General features: G+C 40.8%; 1 protein-coding gene across 5 annotated transcripts in view; it reads right to left on the bottom strand.

Annotated features, from left to right (window-relative positions):
- The window catches only part of LOC148037870 (uncharacterized), a 137,351-nt gene that overhangs the window by 90,363 nt on the left and 26,320 nt on the right, over nucleotides 1-20,668 (bottom strand). For all 5 annotated transcript variants that reach the window (XR_015690724.1, XM_087676834.1, XM_087676832.1 and 2 more), the window contains one exon: nucleotides 4,490-4,589. Coding sequence is in view for 4 of the 5 variants with exons in the window: in XM_087676834.1 (XP_087532960.1) it covers nucleotides 4,490-4,589 (100 nt within the window). In the remaining variant the exon portion in view is untranslated. The remainder of the gene's footprint in view (nucleotides 1-4,489; nucleotides 4,590-20,668) is intronic.

The following is a 20,668-nucleotide window of genomic DNA, read 5'->3' as shown; positions in this document are numbered from 1 at the left end:
TCGTACTTTTAAAAATGTCATTTAATAGCAGGAGGCCACAAAAAAATATAGGATGGCAAGGACAATGCCATTGACACCTATCCACCACAACATTTACCAATCTATCACTGCCCAACCTAAGATTATTTGTCAATAGGAGATAGCGCCAGTGAGAGCGAGAACGTGCATATGAGGGACAGGGGTACAAGTAGAGAGGCCCAAAGCTGAGATACACAAAGAGGCGATGGAGAGTGGGCAAGGACCTTGGACCACCACCCCATACAGTGCTACCTCAGCCTCTAGCCCCACGGGGGCGTGGAATTTTGAGATGCTTTAATCTTGCCAATAACATTTGATTAAGTTATAAATGATTAATCAAATATGCAAGGTTGTTTCGCACAGGTGATGCATATAGCAATTGTTTCATAATAACAAGCCAAGGACCCGAGGATGCAATGGGTGTCAAAGGCAAAAGCTGTGATAAGTTATGCCAACTAGGTTTTGGTGGTTAGTTGGTATCAGTTTTGACCCTAGAACTCTTGTTTGGCCAATAAGTGTCAATGGTGACACTCGAGAATAGCATTAATTAATTAATTAATACCAATCTACGTGTCAACAAAGATTGGGCACCACTCCAGGTCACAAATGGCCTAGCCAATTTAATTATGGATAGGCGCATTTAATTTTGGGCAAGGTTAGAAGTGCTGAAATTAATTTTCTGAATTATTTAATTTTGAAAATTGATTTGATGGTTGGATAATGCTAAAAAATGGGTTTAGAAGGCTGCCATTTGGCACAATTACCCATGAAATTGAGAGAAAACGTTTTTTAGCTAGGTTTGAGCCATTCAATGAATTCAACCTACAAGACAGAGGAAGAAGATGTTGCTGGTTTGATCTACAGCCATGAAAGGACTTTCTGGGGCAGCCAAGAGCAAGAGAAGACCATTCACGAGCAAGGGACAGCAATTCCAGCCCTCCTAGGTGCAGGCAACAGCAGCCAAGGGCTCACGACAGCATTTATTGCCCACCTAGCAATAGGCGAATGCATTAAATCTCTAGCTTTCTCTCACCTCTCAGAAGATCTTAGCATTTCCCAGCCATTCTCATTAGATGTATGCCAAATTTGGTGGAATACAGGGAGATTCCTGCTATAAACCCTAAACTCCTTCAGAAATTAGGGTTAAGCAGCCACCTCGGGACTCGTGCCAACATCAGAGGCAAAGATGCAATTGATTCCAAATGGGCAAGGTGATACTTACACATCGGAGATTCTCTATGTGCCAAGTTTGGGATATCATCTTCTTTTAGTGACCAATATTTGTTTGTGCTCTTGGCTTTATGGTCGAATTCAATAAGAACTCTTTCGGAGTTCTTGATGGAGTTTCTTGACACGTTCTTTGTGCAAGTCATGAGGAGAATGGAGTCTACAAGATGCAAACTTTATTAGCTCAATCACACCCTTTTGTATTCGTTGCACTCCAATACTCTATATAGTCAAGAAACCTTCAAACTGGTCAACCTTCCAAAAAAACCTCCAAATATGCAGTCAACTAGTATAAAAACACTCCAACCACCACATACTACTCACGAAAATGATAATGTGGCACTCAAAAATGATTGGCAGGTATTGAGAAGGCAGATCGCAGTATGTAGGGAGTACACATTGTCTAGCACCTGGCAGCACAAGGAAATACACTAAAATGTGATTAACAAGAGAAGTGCAAAGAAATGCATCCTCTAAGTAGAGCTTCCTCCTTTGTCAAAGCACATGACAGACATGTCAAAGCTCCGAATGTCCCTATTCAACTCAGATTGCAGCTCACACGCAAAAGATGGCAATGTATGGCAAACGTGACTACTACCATTACAAGCTGATGGGCTCTAGCTCACAACACAATTTCTCTCCCAACTAATATCGAAGGGCTTTGAGTTCCATAAGCTTCATGTCCTAGTTGCTGCTACAAAGCCTTCCAATAATAAGCCTCTATAGCATTTTGCTTAAAATACCTTGGATATGGCTGTCTTTACGAAAGAATTCTTGGAAGGTTATTATTAACGGGGCAAACTTGCTGATTCACAAGGGATTTCACGTGCACACCTACAAACGATATCAACACAACCGTTGCATTAGCCTTGCTAACATCAGTTGCATATTTCTATGCTTGCCTACACAAAAGAGGTGCCACTAATCATGTGGTTAATGCTCTTAGGTTGGTTTCGGAGGAGGTAAAGTTCAATCTTCAAAAAATATAGCATTACCTTGTCACCCTAAATCCTAGGATGTCTATAAAATGTATCAATTGAAGAAACAACATCACATATCTTATGCTCAACAAGCCCCACACAAAGCTAAGGAGCCTCTTTGATTCATTAGCCTTTCTAGGCCAGCATCCACGATAGCCATTAATGGCACATTGTACTTCTTTCTACTTGTAAATGACTATACAAGATATATGTGGGTCTATTTTCACAAGAATAAATCTAACGCATTCCCATATTTCTCCACATGGGTGTCTTGTGTGAGATCAAATAGGTGTCTGAATAGAGACAATGAAGAATGATAGTGGTGGCATGTTTTGTCTTCCACTAGTTTTTCAAGTTTTTACATGAGCATGGCATTCAACACCATCTTGACTCTACCAATTCCCCTTCTCGCCCAATCTATGCTATTTGCAGCAAAGCTCCCACAAGGCCTATGGACTAAGGTCATTAACACTTCAGTGCACATCCTCAACCGATGCCTGACTATGGTGTTCCCTCATAAAACCCCCTTTAAGGCACTTGTATGACACTTGACTTGTCATTTCTCACCTCTTTGGAAATCGTGCAACCCCTTGTCGACTTTTGAACCTATTCCTCAACCTAAATTACCTGAGATAGTGTCATTTAAGCTTGTTCTATTGGCCCGCCTTCAAAGACTTCCACTCCTACGCTACCTTCCTAGGATCCATTACCTCACTGGTATGAACAAACTTATGAGACTTGAGGTCCTTCCATCAATTCCATCCGAAAGGGCCCCAAACAATCTGCTAAACTCGCATCTATTGTCTTATTTGTGTCTATCTTCATGACAAATTATATAGCGCACTCGAAATCGAACAACTAGCATAAGAAGGTCATTTGGACAAAGTGGATATTTAGAACTATTAAGCCATCCTTAATCACAATTATATAGGTCAAGCAGTATGTTAGCCCTATTGACAAAGTAAAACTTGCCTCTACTTTATCCCTTTTTTTGGCATATTTTGGCTCGTTAAAAGACCCCAAAAAAGCATTTTTGCTTTTTGTACAACACACAAGCCTCCTTCTAACTCCAATAGTTTCTAGAAAAGGAACTGAAGTGTGCAAAACACTCTCAATCCCCTTTGCCTCCCCTTGGCCCTCCTCCCGCTCTAACATGAGCCTGCCTTGGCTCCTACTACTGTTTTTGCTGTCAGCACTCCTTCAACTGCTGCTCCTGCATGTTCACGATTCATCAGGCCTTGTTGCAGCTGCACAACATCTTCATCAGCATTGTCTTCACTCCACTCAGCTAGATGACATCATTTGCCAACTTGGCAACCTGATCTACAGCTGTCACGACCTGTGCCAGATCTGCTTTTACACTGGAACTGCTGCACTTTGATCACCCTGATCTGTGTTTTGATTTTCCAGCTGGTTATGATCAGTTTTCACACATTCTTCATCAGATTTTCAGTCATTTTTCATCTCTGATTGGCACTTGGTTGCTGCATAACAGCACCCTCAGCTCCAACTGGCTGCACCTAATCAGATTTGTTGGTATTGCTGCACTCAGGATTTGTACAACGTTCTCCCTTGGGTCACTCCCATGGGAGTCATTGGTGGTTGGACATCTCCACTCCTTGAGCATCCCATCTATATCATATTCTTCACTCATCCATGTTCGGTATTCATTTTGTTCATCAGATTCTCCTCTTCTCTCATTTTTGTGTTTTTGGCTTAGTTACTTTGTTTTAGTTGTGTTCGCACATTTTGTATTTTCTCTGTGCAAACCCTAGCATATCTTCACAAGCCCCAATTTTGGCATAGATACTAAGTATAAATAGTGAAGTTATGGTAAAATAGATAAAGTGTAAACAATTAATAACAATGGAGTCGTACTCCCTTACATAGTCATGCTTCTGATCATAAAATATTCTTGCTACATCTCACGCACGCACTAGTTAGATACAGAAAAGAATGCAGTGGTTTCTCGAGTGACAACTTTCTTTCAGATAATAGTAACCCTCGGATACATATGATTTACATGGTGGCCATCCTCTCGTGAGAAAATCAGAAATGTCTTTCACAAACAAGCATGCAGGAATAATAACCAATATTAGAACCTGCAGACCTTATCAAATCAAATACTTCGATGTATCCTGATTTATAGGTTTTCCAGACAACAAAGAAGCTTTAAACAGGATAACGCACTTCTTTATGTCAACATTTGTATCTAGCTCACATATGACTTTTCTTGTGCTTAATGACTAGCCAATTAAAATGACCTTTTGAACTCCTCTGCTTCCTTTGGTCTGTTGCTGTAACAAGATTTGCCTTGTGCTTGCTTAATGCAAGTAATTTCGTCCTTGTTTGCCTTGCTGAAAGCTTCAAAAGGGAAGTTCAAAAAGTCCAAGAATAAGTTTTCAGTCAGAGAACAATTACATCACAATAAACAAAACAGTCTATTGCTTGAAGTTGCTCACTATGAACATTTTCTGAGATCACACAAAGGGCATTAACTTGCACCAGCACACTTATGCAAAGGATATTTATAAAACCCTTCCCATAAATGAAGCCTGAACAATTGACCACCAGTATTCAAGGGTGCCCCATCTTCAATCCTGATGATTAGAGCATCATATAAAACAGGTCCAATGATAGAACAAAGTGTGGTGGCAAGGCATGGTTCTTTTAGTTTTAAGAGATAGATCTGCAACAGTCATTATGGCAGTCAAAAAACGAATCCACAAAGGGTTCTCCTCTAAGATCGAGTTTGGATCCTTTTGATTTACTAAAAGAGCTTTGGCAGTTAGTAGCTATTAAAAACCAAAATCTGAATCCTCACTGTTATCCATCTACCTTCAGCCATGTAAAAATAATATCAAGATGTGTTCATCGGACACCCATTTTACTGGTTGATGACAAGTATGCATTTTTAAATTCAGTACAATGACAGTTCTGCAGAGAGTCAGCCTCTCTGGGCTTTGCCAAGCTAGGCAGAGTTTTGCTAGGTGATGACTATGGGCAGCAATATGAACTTGCCTTTGAAGACATTGTGACCCTCACAAAGCCATGGCTGGAAAATGAACTCAGCTTGCGGAGATCACTACCGACTCCGTGCTCAAGTAAAAGTGAAGGTACAGTGTTAGGTATACCTGTGGACATACATCTACTTTGAGAGCTGCTAGAATTTGGCAATTCTAGGCAGTGCCCATGTAGTTCGTGTGGTGTGGACAGTTATTAAAGTGTCAACATAATGTGTGTGTATCTAGTGTCTTTAGACATTAAGGTAGTGACACTAGGGACTAGAGTAAGTTAGCCTAACTCTAGTTAGTTGGTAGAAGGCTGGTTAGGTCAACCTATGACCTAAACTAATGTTGTACATTCACTCTATCTTTCAGTTTAGCAAGTACACTCTATCTTCTTGCTTCAACTCGCTCACTATCATTGTCTCTCATTTCTCACTTGATTGCTCGTGCATTTCTCACAATTAGCATCAGAGTAGTTTCTGTGCGGGTTTCCCTCAGCCTCCATCCCACAGTGCCACTCCGCCCAAGGTCCTACTGCCACCAGCCTTCATACGCACAAGGGAGAGGAGTTCCAACCTACTCAGCTCAGCTGAGATTTTGCTCTAGCTGGCCCCTCCAGCAAGACATTTGCCACCCCAATCAGCACCACCAGCCACCAATGCTCAGCCATCTGAGCTTTCGGTCCACAGCCCCACCCGCCAGTTTTGGAAGCACTACCAGCGTGGCTGTTCTGCCACCACTAGGTTGTTGCCTCCCGATCGCACTATCTCCCACATTGAGTGCCTCTTGCAGGCACCAACAACACTCCTTGCCTGCTCGCTAGCAATGCCTGTCACCTACACGCCACGCCTACACCTAGAGTGCCCACACTGCTCCTCTGCAGCTCAACTAGCATCTCTATCTGCGTTGACAGCACCCTACCAACTGTGCCACCTCCTACATGTCAACGTTGTAACCCATTGCCCACTCAACTGTCTAAGCTGCCGTCTACATCACATTATCCCTGTCTATCTTATGTTCCTACTGCCTACGCTTAGCCCCGTTCGTCCCACCTACACTGCCCTCTGGCTGCCACCAGCACCGCATGCATCTACTCCCAATCTGTGTCTCTAGCACACCTGGAGCGCTGCCTTTGCCTCGCCTAGTCCACTACTGCAACGCTTCTACCCACCTACATTGTTAGCTGTCCACCCTCTGCCACTGCCACTACAGGCCTTTGCACTGCCACAGCACCTCTAATGCCACCAACCTACTTCCTACCTCCCGAATCGGCAATCGAGTCTCACCTAAAGCTCCTTAACTTTATGCCTGTTTCCCAAGGTGCCCAAATTTTGGGGCTTTTGATCTAGAGACTTCGACACACATTAGGATGTCACAAGGACATGAAATTTAAGATGCTTTAATCTTGCCGATAAGATTTGATTAAGCTATTAATCAAATGTACAAGGTTGTTTAGCACATATGATGCACATGGAAATTATCTCATGGTAACAGCTATGCCAAGGACCCCAAGGATGCAACGGATGTCAAAGGCAAAAGTTATAATAAGTTATGCCTCACATGTGCTAGGTGGTACTCGGTGTCAGATTTTGGCCTAGACAATTTATTGGCCACTAATATGTTGGTGGTGACATTAGAGACTAGGCATTAATTAATTAATTAATTAATGACAGTCTAAGGGCTACTAAGTACTCAAGGATACTTAAAAGACAAAGTGGCCTAACCAATTTAATTATCAACTCGTGAAATTAATTTTCTAAGAAATAATTATTATTAAATTAATTTTCAAAATAAATATTTTTAAATTTAATTTAATAAGTTAAATTTTGGTAGAAAATGGGATTAGAAGACTGCCACTTGGCAAAACTTGCCCATGCAAGTGGGAAAAACGTTTTCACGAGCTGATGAAAGTCTATTCCAACCATTGTGAGAGAAAAGCAAGCTGTTAGAGAGCAAGACGAGGCTATTGATGTGATTTGCAACCACCAAGGATCAATTCTACAACATGTGACAACAGTTTGGAGCCCTCCAAGAGTGTGTGACAACATCCCAAGGTCGTTTTGGTGCAGGTGACAGCATACTAGATGGGGCAACGGTCTTTCTAGTAGTCCTAAGCTGTAGGTGATAGCTTCCATGGCCATTTGAGTAGGTCAACACGAGTTTTTCAGTGTTTCTCGTGATGAAACTCTAAAATTTCTCTCTCTACAACATTCTCTCTCATCTCCTAGCCATTTCTCAATTTATCTCAACATTTTCCAACAGTTTGAGCCATCAAAGGAAGAGATTTCAATCAATCTCTGCTGTGAATCCTAATTTACAGTAGAAATTAGGATTTTGACAGCCACCTTGCTTGCTCAAAATTTAGGACTTAAATTCCAACAGCTGAAATTAAGGAATTTCAAGGAGATTTAAGAGACCAACCAACCAATATCAGATTTGGGGCTGAATTTGTCTTTCAAGGAGCAAGGTGAAGGCCAATCCCCAAGCTAACCAAGAGGCAAATTGGTTTGTGTTGGGAATAAAGGCCCTCGTGCCTTTAAACGTGCTTGGATGTGAACACACCCTTAGCACTTGTACTTATACATATATATCTATCTAAAAACCTAAAGGTACACTCTCGTCATTGTACCTACAAACGTGCTCACTCTCTACTCTGCTCTATCTCACTCTCTCTGTCTCTCATTATGCGTAACGACTGACTGTCTCAATCTCTGTGTCGGACCCGTCACTACTAACTGGTAGCAGAGCTACAGTTAAGAAGTTTGTACTTCTCGGAGTTCGAGCAGGAGCTCACAAGCAAGCTTAGGTTGTGAGTTCATGGGCGACATATCGCAGCCCAAGTGGGACGTTCGACGAACAGTTTGGTTTGCAAGCCTGACGGGCTGCACACGACCACACAACTGCATGCGACCAGGAGACGACCACGAGATTGCAGGCGACTAGGCGACGACTACACCATTGTAGGCAGCCAACGGACAGGTACAGCGGACAGCGCATGCAGCAGTCGACGGACAACAACCGGCAAGACAGATCACGGTGGACAGCAGCAGTTGTCACGACAGATCGCGCATGGCGAGACAATTGAGCGGGGTCAACAGACCCCGTCACATCTATCAAACAAAAAAAGGAGAGATATTCTATTTATTCAAAATCTCCTTGAATTTGCCTTCTCTCCTCTGGGTGTTCGTGTGCGCAAGCACAATGTGCAAATCTATGCAGATTTAGGCCTAGAAATTTGGGGCTTTTCTCAAATTTGGGGATCTCAACACAAAATTGGACAATCTGACTCAGAAATTGCAAAGTCGGTGCACATTTGCCCGGGAATTTTGGGGCTTTTCACATTTTAGTGAAATTCTTTCAATTTCACTGTAATTAGTACACGAGGACTTGGAAAATTTGGGGATTTGTCCAGATTTGGTGTGAGCAAGATGCAATAGTAATATTTGTCTCAGAAATTGCAGGAATTTGTGACAATTTGTTCCCGACATTTGGGGCTTTTCATGTACATGCACAAATTGGGCTGAAATTTACCCAATTTCTCGAAATTGATGCACATTGGACCCCCAGCAATCTGAGGCTTTTGCAATTTGGGAAAAATCTATGCAGCATTTGGTCATTTTATGTACATGCAGGTTGAATTCCACGCAATTTGGACATCAACACTTGGTAAAATTTGGGGGTTTTGCTGAAATTGCTCTATTTTGGCCAAATTGGCATGTTGTATTCATACCAAAGAAAATGCAGATGTGTGGTTGATGCTTTGAGCAAAAAAAATTTGGGGCTTTTGACCGTTCGTGTCAAATTTTATGCCAATGGGTACATGTACAACCGAAATTGCAGCTAAAATTTGGGATTTCTCATGTAATGTGATGCATATGCCCGTGGAACAGCTGTAATCAATTGTGGAATGCTGTAGCACATGGTTTGGTGCTTCTGAAAATTTATTTACAGATCTGAAATCTGTGCTTCTACGTGGTCATTTATTGTTGGTTGGTACTTGTTTGTACCTTGGTCACTTGGGTGACAGTTTGGGCCTGCATTTGCTGGTTTTTTTGTCACATTTGGGCTGAAAATCATGGCTGGCAGCAATGACAGTAGTAATCTGACACATAAAGAAGCTTAAAGGCGCACATAACTTTGCAGTTTGGCAAAAGCAGTGCTATAATATCCTGTTGCAAAAGAAGCAGGCAAAGCCGATCAAAACCAAAGGGGCAAAGCCCGCGGACATGGAACAGGACGATTGGGATGAGTTAAATGAGCTTGCACACTCAACCATAGAGCTGTCGATTTCTGATGCCTTGCTGTTGAACATTGAAGGTTTGGATTCTACATATGCTATTTGGACAAGATTGGAAGAACTGTATGCACAGAAGAGTGCTACAAGCAAAGTGTATTGGCTGAAAAAGCTTATGGATTTGCGTATGAAAGAGGGTACAGCAATGTCTACTCACTTGAGTGAGTTTAACTCAATTTTTAGCCAGCTGGTTGCCTTGAAGTTCATGATTAATGAGGAATTTAAGGCTACTTTCTTGCTTTGCACTCTACCAGAGAGTTGGGATACATTCAGGACTGTTATGAGCAATTCTAATGTGATCCTTTTGTATGCTCATGTAGAGAGTGCTCTACTTATGGAAGAAATGAATCAGTAAAACAGTGCATCCAGTAAGTCTTCTAGTGCTTTGCATACTAGGGACAGATCACAGCAGAAGGGCAAATATGATAGCAACGGATGCAGTAAATCACGTGGCAAAGATGTTGAATGTCATCACTGTGGCAAGAAGGGTCACTTTAAATGTGATTGTTACAAATGGAAGAAAGAGAAACGAAAAGGCAAAAAGACAGATGATAGCAAGGAAGAGAAGACGTTAAATGTCATCATTGTGGCAAGAAAAGTCACTTTAAACGCGATTGCTACAAATGGAAGAAAGAGAAAGGAAAAGGCAAAAAGACAGATGAAAACAAGGAAGAGAAGACGGACAGTCAACCTAAGAAGAGCAGTGTAAAAATTGAAGAGATGAATGTAGTCACTCATGACAGTGATAGTGGGAGTGACGTACTCTTTGTCTCTTCACACTTTGGTGCACATGCTTTACTTGCAGATACAGATGATGATATGGATACCTGGATTCTCGATTCAGGTGCTTCCTTTCATGTCACCCCTCATCGTGAGTGGTTCTCTGCCTATACAGGGGATCGACATGGTGTTGTCCATCTTGGGGACAACTATGCATGTGAGATTGCAAGTATTGGCAGTGTGCAGTTACAGTTTCAGCATGGCTCTGTCTTTACACTTCAGCATGTGCGGCATGTACCTCAGCTCAAGAAGAGCTTGATTAGCACAGGGCAGCTAGATGATGATAGTTTTCATACCACCTTTGGTGATGGAAAATGGAAGATTTGTAAGGGATCAAGAGTGATTGCCAGAGGTTGCAAAAGTGATACTTTGTATCCACTTCATGTATCTAGTGTGCGTGACCATGTTGATGCCGTGACCGAGCAACCAAGTGTTTCCTTCTGGCATTGCCGGTTGGGACACATGAGTCAAACAGGAATGAAAGTGCTTTCTCGTTTGGGTTACTTGCCTTGTCTTCGTTATGCTGATTTTGAGCACTGAGATCATTGTATTTATGGCAAACATACACAGACGTCTCATAAAAAGTCTCTTTCTTTGAAATCTTCTCCTCTAGAGTTAGTACATTCGGAAGAAATCTTTTGTCACCTTTGTCGATGATGCTACACGAAAGGTATGGGTTTACCCTTTCGTAGAAAGGATAAAGTGCTTGACAAGTTTAAAAATTTCTTGGCATTGGCTGAAAATCAAACAGATAAGCCACTTAAGTGCCTTCGCTCTGATAATGGTGGGGAATATGTGTCCAAGGCCTTTCAGGCATTTTGTGACAACAAAGGGATAAAGAGGAAGCTCACTGCTTCTCATAATCCACCCCAAAATGGAGCCACAGAGCGTATGAATCGGACCATACAGGATATGGTCCATACCATGCTGTCTCATGTTGCATTACCCCATGGTTTTTGGGCAGAGGCTGTTATGATAGCCATCCACTTAATTAATCGATCACCCAAACAGGTCTTTGAGGGGAGGAGTTCCCCAAGAAGCGTGGTCGAGCAAGCCACCTTCATATGCTCATCTGAAAGTGTTTGGCTACGAGGCTTTTACGCACATTCGTAAAGAAAAACGCAACAAACTTGAGCCAAAGTCTTGTAAATGCATTTTCCTAGGATATGGTGACGAGGGTGAAATGGGGTATAAATTGTGGGATCCCGAGAAAAGGAAAGTAGTACACAGCAATGACGTTAACTTCTGGGAAGATCACATGCACAAACGGCCCGAAAAGACTAAGGAGGTCTGTAGGGTTGTATTCTGGGAAGAAATACCTTTTGGACAGCAAAATGTGCCGTTGTACAGCAGCAAATACTTGCTGTAAATGAACCCGTAAATGCAGGAAATGATGCTCGAAATGATCAGCTAGCTATTGCCCATGATAATGAGCCACTACATGTGCAAGAACAGCCAGGACCAAGCTGTTAATGCTAATTTGCAGACTGAAATGCCAAGATAGCATGCTAAAAATGAAAATTTGCAGGAACAGCAAGCAAACAATGACCATTGGGTTAGGAGATCATCTAGGACTACTAGACAACTTGACAGATTTATTCTTGGTGCAAATAATGTGGCTGATTATGTCATGTTGACAGACTGTGGTGAACCCTCTTGCTTCAAGGAAGCAATGGACAGACAGGACAGCAAGAAATGGTATAAAGCCATGTTGTCAGAGATGGAATCTCTTGAGAAAAATGGCACTTGGAACTTGGTGCAATTGCCTAAGGGACAGAAAACACTTCCATGCAAATGGGTTTACAAGATGAAGGTCACTTTTGGTTCCTCACCAAAGTACAAAACAAGATTTGTTACAAAGGGGTACAAGCAGGAAGCAATGGACAGGCAGGACAGCAAGAAATGGTATAAAGCCATGTTGTCAGAGATGAAATCTCTTGAGAAAAATGACACTTGGAACTTCGTACAATTGCCTAAGGGGCAGAAAACACTTTCATGCAAATGGATTTACAAGATGAAGGTCACTTTTGATTCCTCACCAAAGTACAAAGCAAGATTGGTTGCAAAGGGGTACAAGCAGGAGCATGGAATTGACTTTGATGAGATTTTCTCTCCTGTAGTCAAGATGACTATATTGAGAACTATTTTGAGCTTGGTTGCAGTTGAGGATATGGAGCTTATACAGATGGATGTAGAGACTGTATTTTTACATGGTGATCTGCATGAGGACATATATATGCAACAGCCTGAAGGGTTTGTTGAACAAGGGAAAGAAAAGATGGTATGTAAACTCAAAAGGAGTTTGTATGGGCTGAAACAAGCACCAAGAGAATGGTATTATAAGTTTGATACATTCATACAGTCCCAAGACTTTCATAGAAGTCAAGTGGATCACTGCTTGTACACCAAGAAGGTAACAGATGGCAGCCTGATTATCTTGATTTTGTATGATAATGACATGCTGATTGCTGGCAGGGATACTCATGCCTTGGATTCATTGAAGCAAAGTCTTCACGGCAGCTTTGACATAAAGGATCTTGATGATGCAAATCACATTCTTGGCATGCGAATACTCAGAGATAGGTGGACAAGCTTACTCTATCTATCTCAGCAGGAGTATATCTCCAAGGTTTTGCAATGTTTCAATATGGAGGGGGGGAAAACAATTGGGGTTCCATTGTCTCCATATGTGAAACTCAGTGCAGAGGACAGCCCTACATCTAATGATGAGAAAGCTGAAATGGCCAAGATACCATATGCTTCAGCTGTTCGCAGTAAGATGTATGCTATGGTTGCTACATATCCTGACATTGCCTTTGCATTGGGAGTGGTTAGCAAATACATGGCAACCCCTAGCAAGAAGCATTCGGATGCAATGAAAGGTATTATGAGAAACCTCAAAGGCACAAAGGAGTTGTGCATCTGCTTTGGGAAGCAGAAGGCATCTGTTGTTGGCTTTACGGATGCAGACTATGCTGGTCATGCAGATTGCAAGAAGTCCACTTCTGGGTATGTGTTTACTTTCACAGGAGCAGTCTCTTGGATCTCGAGCTACAAAAGTGTGTTCCATTGTCTACTACAGAGGCAGAGTATGTAGCTGCCACTGAGGCATGCAAGAAGGCTTTATGGCTTTCACGTCTGGTCGAAGAGCTTCGCATCACAGAGTTACCTATTCTCCATTGTGATAGTCAGAGTGCTATCTGTCAGAAGTGGAGCAGCGGTGGAAGCATAAACATGTGCTGAAATAAACTGCTGAAACACAAGACAAAAAGAGAAAAGAAAAGAAAACGATACAGATGAGAACTCAGATGTATGCACGGGAAATGGAATCCATATATCTGAACACGAGACAGTCGCATACAACAGTGAGTCACTGGCTGCGTGGGCACTGGCACTGGCTCCTCTCTCCACAGAGTCTGCAGATGGTGAAGATGAAGTGATTGAGTGAGGAGGAGCCACTGAGTATAAATAGGCTGAAAAAGTGGGGAGCAATAATGTTGGTCGGACAGCATTAATGCTGGCCGACTGGTGCATAAAATGCTCCACTGGCATAAAATGCCACACCAGAAAAATACCTAATAAAAATACCCAGCCCAGATCAAGCTCAGACTCACACATGAGGTGACAAATACTCTGCTAACATATCATGCTAGCACGGAATCATGTCTTTCATGCAAAGACAAAGCACATATAGATGAAGTACCACTTCGTTAGAGATATACTTGATAACAAGAGCATTGAGCTTATCAAAGTACATACATTAATAATCCTGCAAACCTTCTCACAAAGGGTCTTCCAACAAAGCAGTTTGCTCATTACCGACAGATGATGGGAGTTGGATAGATATATGTATTTCAGCTTTGTACACACGTAGACTTAGCTGATTCTTTTCTCCTCTTAAGGCACATTGCCTTTAGGTGGGAGGTTGTTAGGAATAAAGGCCCTCGTGCCTTTAAAAGTGCTCGGATGTGAACACACCCTTAGCACTTGAACTTATACATATATATCTATCTAAAAACCTAAAGGTACACTCTCGTCATTGTACCTACAAACATGCTCACTCTCTACTCTACTCTATCTCGCTCTCTCTGTCTCTCACTACGCGTAACGATTGACTGTCTCGATCTCCGTGCCGGAGCCGTCACTACAGTTTGGAGGCTTATTGGTTAGTTTTGATAACAAGAGGCGCTTGGATTAGCGGAAAAGATCAAAGTATCTCAATTATACTCCTTCCATTTGCAATATAAGATAAAGAAATACTACAAGGGGCACTAATTTTAAGGTCAACAGGATATTGAAAGTCCAAGATTAAATTGATAAAGTATGCATTTTACATTTACGTAAATTTTATGGTTATTGTAATTAGTACTTAATCAAGTTATTTACCACCATGTTCGAGGAGAAATGCTAGTTTCAAGGAGACGGATTCCAGGTGTCTATTACTATGGACACATATCTCAAGGCAACATTTCAACAAAAATTTAGATTGTAAGATATAAGTTTCTTTAATTTTTTTAAAATCTTACGAATAAATTTGAAAATTTTACCCAACATGCATTCCAAGGCAGACAAGAAGTGATGCATCAGTATTAACTTACTGCATTAGTCAGATTTTGGTAGTAAATTTTGGAGATTTTCAATAAAATTTGGTAACTCAACATTAAATTATTGTAAATTGTCTATTTAGGCACACATTTCAAAGCAAGTACAGTAAAGCAGTGTATCATTGTGATTTGCAAGATCAGTATTGATTTATGCAACATTGAGTACGTTTGTGAAGATTAATGATCGTTTGGTACTTGCATTCTAATCTCATGTGGGGATTTTTTATACTCAGTGCAGTACATTGTATACTTCAGCAAAGGTATTTAGCTGCTGAATTTTGTGCATCATTAGTAGCATGGCGCGTCATGTGCATAATGATCATAGTCACCAGAAATGTTTTGTCATGTTTCGTGTTTCGAGGCTTCAAGGTTTCATTTTGTATTTCATTTCGTTGAACATCTCAAGGTTTCAAGATTTCAAAAAATATTATGTCATGTTAAAATTATTAATTAAATATACAAATTATAAGTATCTATAACCTAAGTCCTACATCCTAGACTCTAGAGTTAAAAGCTCAAAGGCTAGAATATGAATATCCATTTCAACTTTCATTAAGATTCTAAATTATACTCATTTAAAGATTAGTATTCATGATTCAAAAATCACAAATCACAAATAACACATCCTCTCGAAAAATATCATTATAATTTATATATAAGCACACATATATAATCCATTTAACACAATACAAGCTTCAAAATAAAACTGAAAAGATAAAACTAAGGTTAATGAGTCATGACTTATGATAATATTAACATAGATGATAGATGGTAAAACATAACATAAAGTTTAAACTTAGAAAATGTGAAAAAAAACTCGTGAGTCAAAGACTTAAAGAGTTAAAGCTGTCGGTTAAATCATAATACAAACTAAAGCAAAAATGCAATGATCAATCACAAAACACATCAATCATAAAGTCGTAAGTATCATGTATGTAGCAACTAGCTACTACTCCTAGCTATCAAAAGAACCACTACCACTGCACAGAGAGAAGAGAGAGAGAGAAGGAGACAGTGTAAACACAGAAAATCTGCAGGGCTGTATAAGAGTGCAGAAATATACAAGGGGGCAAAAGAAATATTTGCGTATGTCTCCGACTTGATGACCTCAACCTCCCTCAGCCCAAGCACAGTCTGTCTCAGCCAACAGATCTCAAGATCAAAATCTAGAAAATGAATGAATGTTGGAGTGTGCCACAAACCGGCTATAAATAGCCAAAAAATAGAAAATAACTGCACTAGGTAAACTGGCTGACTGAGCAATAAAACTGTCCGACTGCAGGCTGCCACGTGGCACCTGCGCAGTCTGCTGATGTGGCTGCTGACGTGGCACTGCCGTACTCCATTGTCCACCGACTATCCAAGAAATGATTGTCTAACAAAAGAGATGTTGTTCTGGATATACTGGACAGTAAGAATAGTAAATACAGAGTTCTGCATACTGCAATTCTGCACATGAATTATTGAGTTATGGTCACAGAAAATGCTTTTCTAAAAGGGATGATGTTCTAAATATGTTGGACAGTAAGAACAGTAAATACACAGTTCTACAGATTGCAATTCTGCACATGAATCATTGAGTTATGGTCACAGAAAAAGCTTTCCTAAAAGGGATGTTGTTTTGGTCATGCTGCACTGTCCTTATGTAGCTGGGATTTACTCAGAAAATATGAAAACCAATTGTTCACAGGTTATGTATTTTGGAACATATCATTTTTGTAATTTCCATCTTTTAATTGATAAAGAAATATCAAGAGGGGCGCCGGTCTTCGGGGCCAATCTGGTGTTGAGTGAGGAAGTGAGATCTCTGTTTGTGTGTGTGAGAGAAAAGACCAGGTATTAATTGAAGAAACTACCGCTTTATGTGAGTCACAGACCGGTTTCATGGTTCCATCCCCGGGATTTGAATTCTTTTCTGTAAGAATTTAAGCTCTGATACTTTTGGGTGAAAAGGCCATACACAGGTTTTACAAAGATTATAGGACTAGAGAGATGGCAGACATGGACAAAGGCAAAGGAAAACTTCCCTATGAAGAAGAGAATTCTTCTTCTGCTCATAGACACCAAAGAGAGAGTATTGGTGCACAGATGTCAGCACCTTCTAGAACCGACATTGAACCACAGGATGAGGAGCAAGAACAAGAGGACTTGTTTATGGCACAACTCCTCAGTATGGTTGGCTCTTTCCAATAGCTTGTAAAGAATCCTTGGATGCAAAAATTTTTGAAGTCACATAATGAGGATTCCCAAGCTAAGTGATCACATCATACCATGGAGCGCTCAAAAAGGCAAACCTCTAATGTGCATGAGCATGTGGAAAAGACACCAAGCATGGAGACAGGTCCAGTGCAACAAGAAGCACAAGCACAGGATCAGGGAGTGAATGGTCAAGGTAGTTATGCACAAGTGGCACAACAGACTATTCCTCCCCAATTTGCTACTTATCCTAGTTACTTTGGTGGTGGGTCAATTTTTCAAGCAATGGCTGGATTACCCACGGGTTATCAAGGATACTTGTCTAGAGGGCCACTAGGAATGATGCCTATTGAGGCAGTGAACCCACTTTATGCTAATATTGGTCTACATCTTGGTTATCCGACTTTGCAGAGTCCTTATTTTATGCCTGGAGTACAAAATGCAACGACTGGTTTTTTTCAGCCTAGTGGGCATACGGCAGCTAAGACAGGTGAAATGAATGTTGATAATGCGCCTGAGGGACCCCTTTTTACAACCACCTATCTATGACAACCTGACACCAAAAAGTGCAAAGCTTAAAGACTATAAAGAGGGTGGTCAGGCATTAAAGTTTGAAACCTTCAGTGGTATGCAAGATAAGCGGAAAGCTTTGACATTTATACAGCAATTTGGTGCAGCTTACACTGGAGGGAATTTTATTGAGACTTCTAAGGTGCGGAAGGCTGCAACTTTTTTGAGAGGTAATGCTTTGCAGTGGTGGAACATATTATTGATGCAAGGATATGCACCTGCCACCTGGGTCCATTTAAACATATGTTTGCAGCCTCATGGTTAACTAACACGTTTGAAAGATGTCGTGATTGCATGGCATAAATTGGACACAGCATATTGTGCGGATTGAGAAGAGTACAATAAGAAATTTTGGGAAGCACTTTTGCCCGTGAGTTCTTACAAGACAATGCCCTTGTCAGAACAAATTGAAAAGTATTGTTGCAGTTTGCCGAAAGCCATCAAGGATTATTGTACCAAGACTAGGGTTACAAATATGGTACAATTAATTGAAAATGTTGGTGTGGCAAATGCATTGTTAAAAGGAAAAGCTGACAGCTTTAAAGGCACTAAAAAGAAGGATTCTCAGTTTAAGTAGGATCCTAGCAAGAAGAAGAAGCAATTTCCAAAAAAGACCAGTTTTACAAAGAAGTCTTTTTGGAAAAAAAGATTTCAGCAACAACCTTGGACTTCTTTTAAACAAGGCAAAGGACAGAAGAGGCCACTTTTTGGCAAATCATTTGAAGAACGAAAGGCTTTAATAATGGTTGGGAAATGATTTATATGTGAACAAAAAGGCCATATTGCTTCTAAGTGCCCACAACAATCTTCTAAAGATGCGGAGGATAAAGATGTGCCAAGTAAAAAGAAGCCCAGCATTGGCTTAGTGCCTGATATGGTGGGAGATCAATCAATTAATGATGCTACAGAATTGTGCAAAGCTTGGGGAAAGAAAAGATATTCTACAGTGCTTATTTTTTTTTATCTCGGAGCTCGTGCAAACTTTATCTCACCGGCATTGGCAGCTAAGCTGGGTATACATCCTGAGGAAATGGGACCAGTTGGACAAGCTGATTTGGCATGCCCAGGACATACTAAATCTATCAACCCATTCTTGGCAAACTCCGTATGCACATTCAGAGCTATGTGGACACAAAGGAGTTCTATATTATGCCTTTAGAGGGCTGTGATGTTCTGTTGGGTATTTCATAGTGCCACAGGAAGCAGGCTATCTTGGATACTTACAACAAAACGATTACTCTTGTACGTAGGGGCAAGACTCATGTGTTAGATGTGAAGCTTAAAGGAGAGTCTGTCCCAGTTGTTTCTGCTCTGTAATTACTTCTGTAAAGAAAAATCATATTCCTGCGTACTTGGTTTTTGCAAAGCAAGTTAATGAAGTTGACAGTAATGTGTCTGTACTAGATGAAAGTAGAAGGGCTTTCTTAGATCAATTCAGTGATTGTTTCTCAGATTCGTTACTAGGAGAGTTATCCCCTGAGAGGCCTGAAGATCATACCATAGATCTTATTCCAGGGACTAGTCCGCCCAATAGGCCACCGTACAGGGTCAGTGCAATGCAGCAGAAAGAGATTATGACATAGGTTAATGAGCTTTTAGAGAAGGGACTAATTCAGCCCAGTAGTTCCCCATTTTGTTCACCTGTATTGCTAGTTCAGAAAAAGGACCGCTCTTGGCGAATGTGTATTGACTATAGAGCCTTGAACAAAAACACGATCAAGAATAGGTTTCCAATTCTAAGGATAGATAACATTCTTGATCGATTATAGAGAGAAGGAATGTTTGGTAGGATAGATTTGAAAAGTGGGTACCATCAGATCAAAATCAAGCCAGAGGATATCAATAAGACTGCTTTTAGAATGACATTTGGTCTCCATGAATTTTTAGTCATGCCGTTTGGATTGGCCAATGCTCCTGCTACATTTAACAGGATGATAGATAGAATTTTCCGCCCTTATTGAAGTTTCGTTGGCACATTCTTTGATGATATGATTATCTTTTCAAAGAATGAAGAGAAGCATAGAAAACACTTAGTTACAGTCTTTAATGAGCTTAAGCATAACAGATTGCTCATTAATGGCAAGAAGAGTGAATTCTTTTTGGAAGAGATTCACTTCCTTGGGCACATAGTTTCTAAAGATGGTGTGAAGATGGATCCTGCAAAGATAGAAGCAATTGCCTCTTGGCCAGACTTGAAAACCGTTCATGATGTCCACAGTCTCCTTGGCCTATGCTCTTACTACAAAAGATTTGTAAGACACTTTGCAGAGATTGCTTCTCCCTTACATACTCTTGAAAAGAAATATGTCAAATGGCAATGGACTGACAAAGAGAAACCAGCATTTAGATGTTTGAAGGGGAAAATGACTACAGATCCAGTACTTATTTTGCCAGATCTGTCTTAGCCATTCATAGTGCGCTATGATGCATGTGGAAATAGCATTGGTACTCTATTAAATCAGAATGGCCAAGTTGTGGCATATGAGAGTAGAGTACTTTCTGTTGCTAAAAGGACTTACCAAATTTATGAGAAAGAGTTATTGGTTGTGATCCATGCACTTTCTAGTTGGAAGCACTATTTGCTTGGTGCTGATTTTGTAGTGCAAACGGATCATCAAACACTTAGATACTTTCTCACATAGGCTAAATTGTCAGAGAAACACATGCGTTGGGCAAATTTTCTATCTATGTTTCATTTTCAGATAGTGTATGTGGAAGGCAAGAAGAATGTAGTTGCTGATGCTTTATCTCACAAACCACAGGTGTCAGATGTTTCAATTTCTTATCACCATGAATTGGATGATATGAAAGAGCAGTATGTTGATGACAAAGATTTCTCTGAAATCTATGAACAGTTGATCAATGGCCAACATCATGATCATTATGTGTTCAAAGAAGGCTTTATCATGATGCATGAAAGACTATGCGTTACAAAACAGCTAAGGCCAAAAGTTTTATTAGAAAGTCACGCTCCAATGTATGCAGGACATA

Source organism: Lygodium microphyllum, chromosome 4 (genome assembly GCF_053477565.2).
Source record: "Lygodium microphyllum isolate KBCC chromosome 4, Lygodium_microphyllum_v1.1.10, whole genome shotgun sequence".
In the NCBI taxonomy this organism is placed as follows: Eukaryota; Viridiplantae; Streptophyta; class Polypodiopsida; order Schizaeales; family Lygodiaceae; genus Lygodium; species Lygodium microphyllum.
The sequence above is the reverse complement of the archived record's forward strand: the minus strand, read 5'-3'. Positions and strand labels throughout refer to the sequence as shown.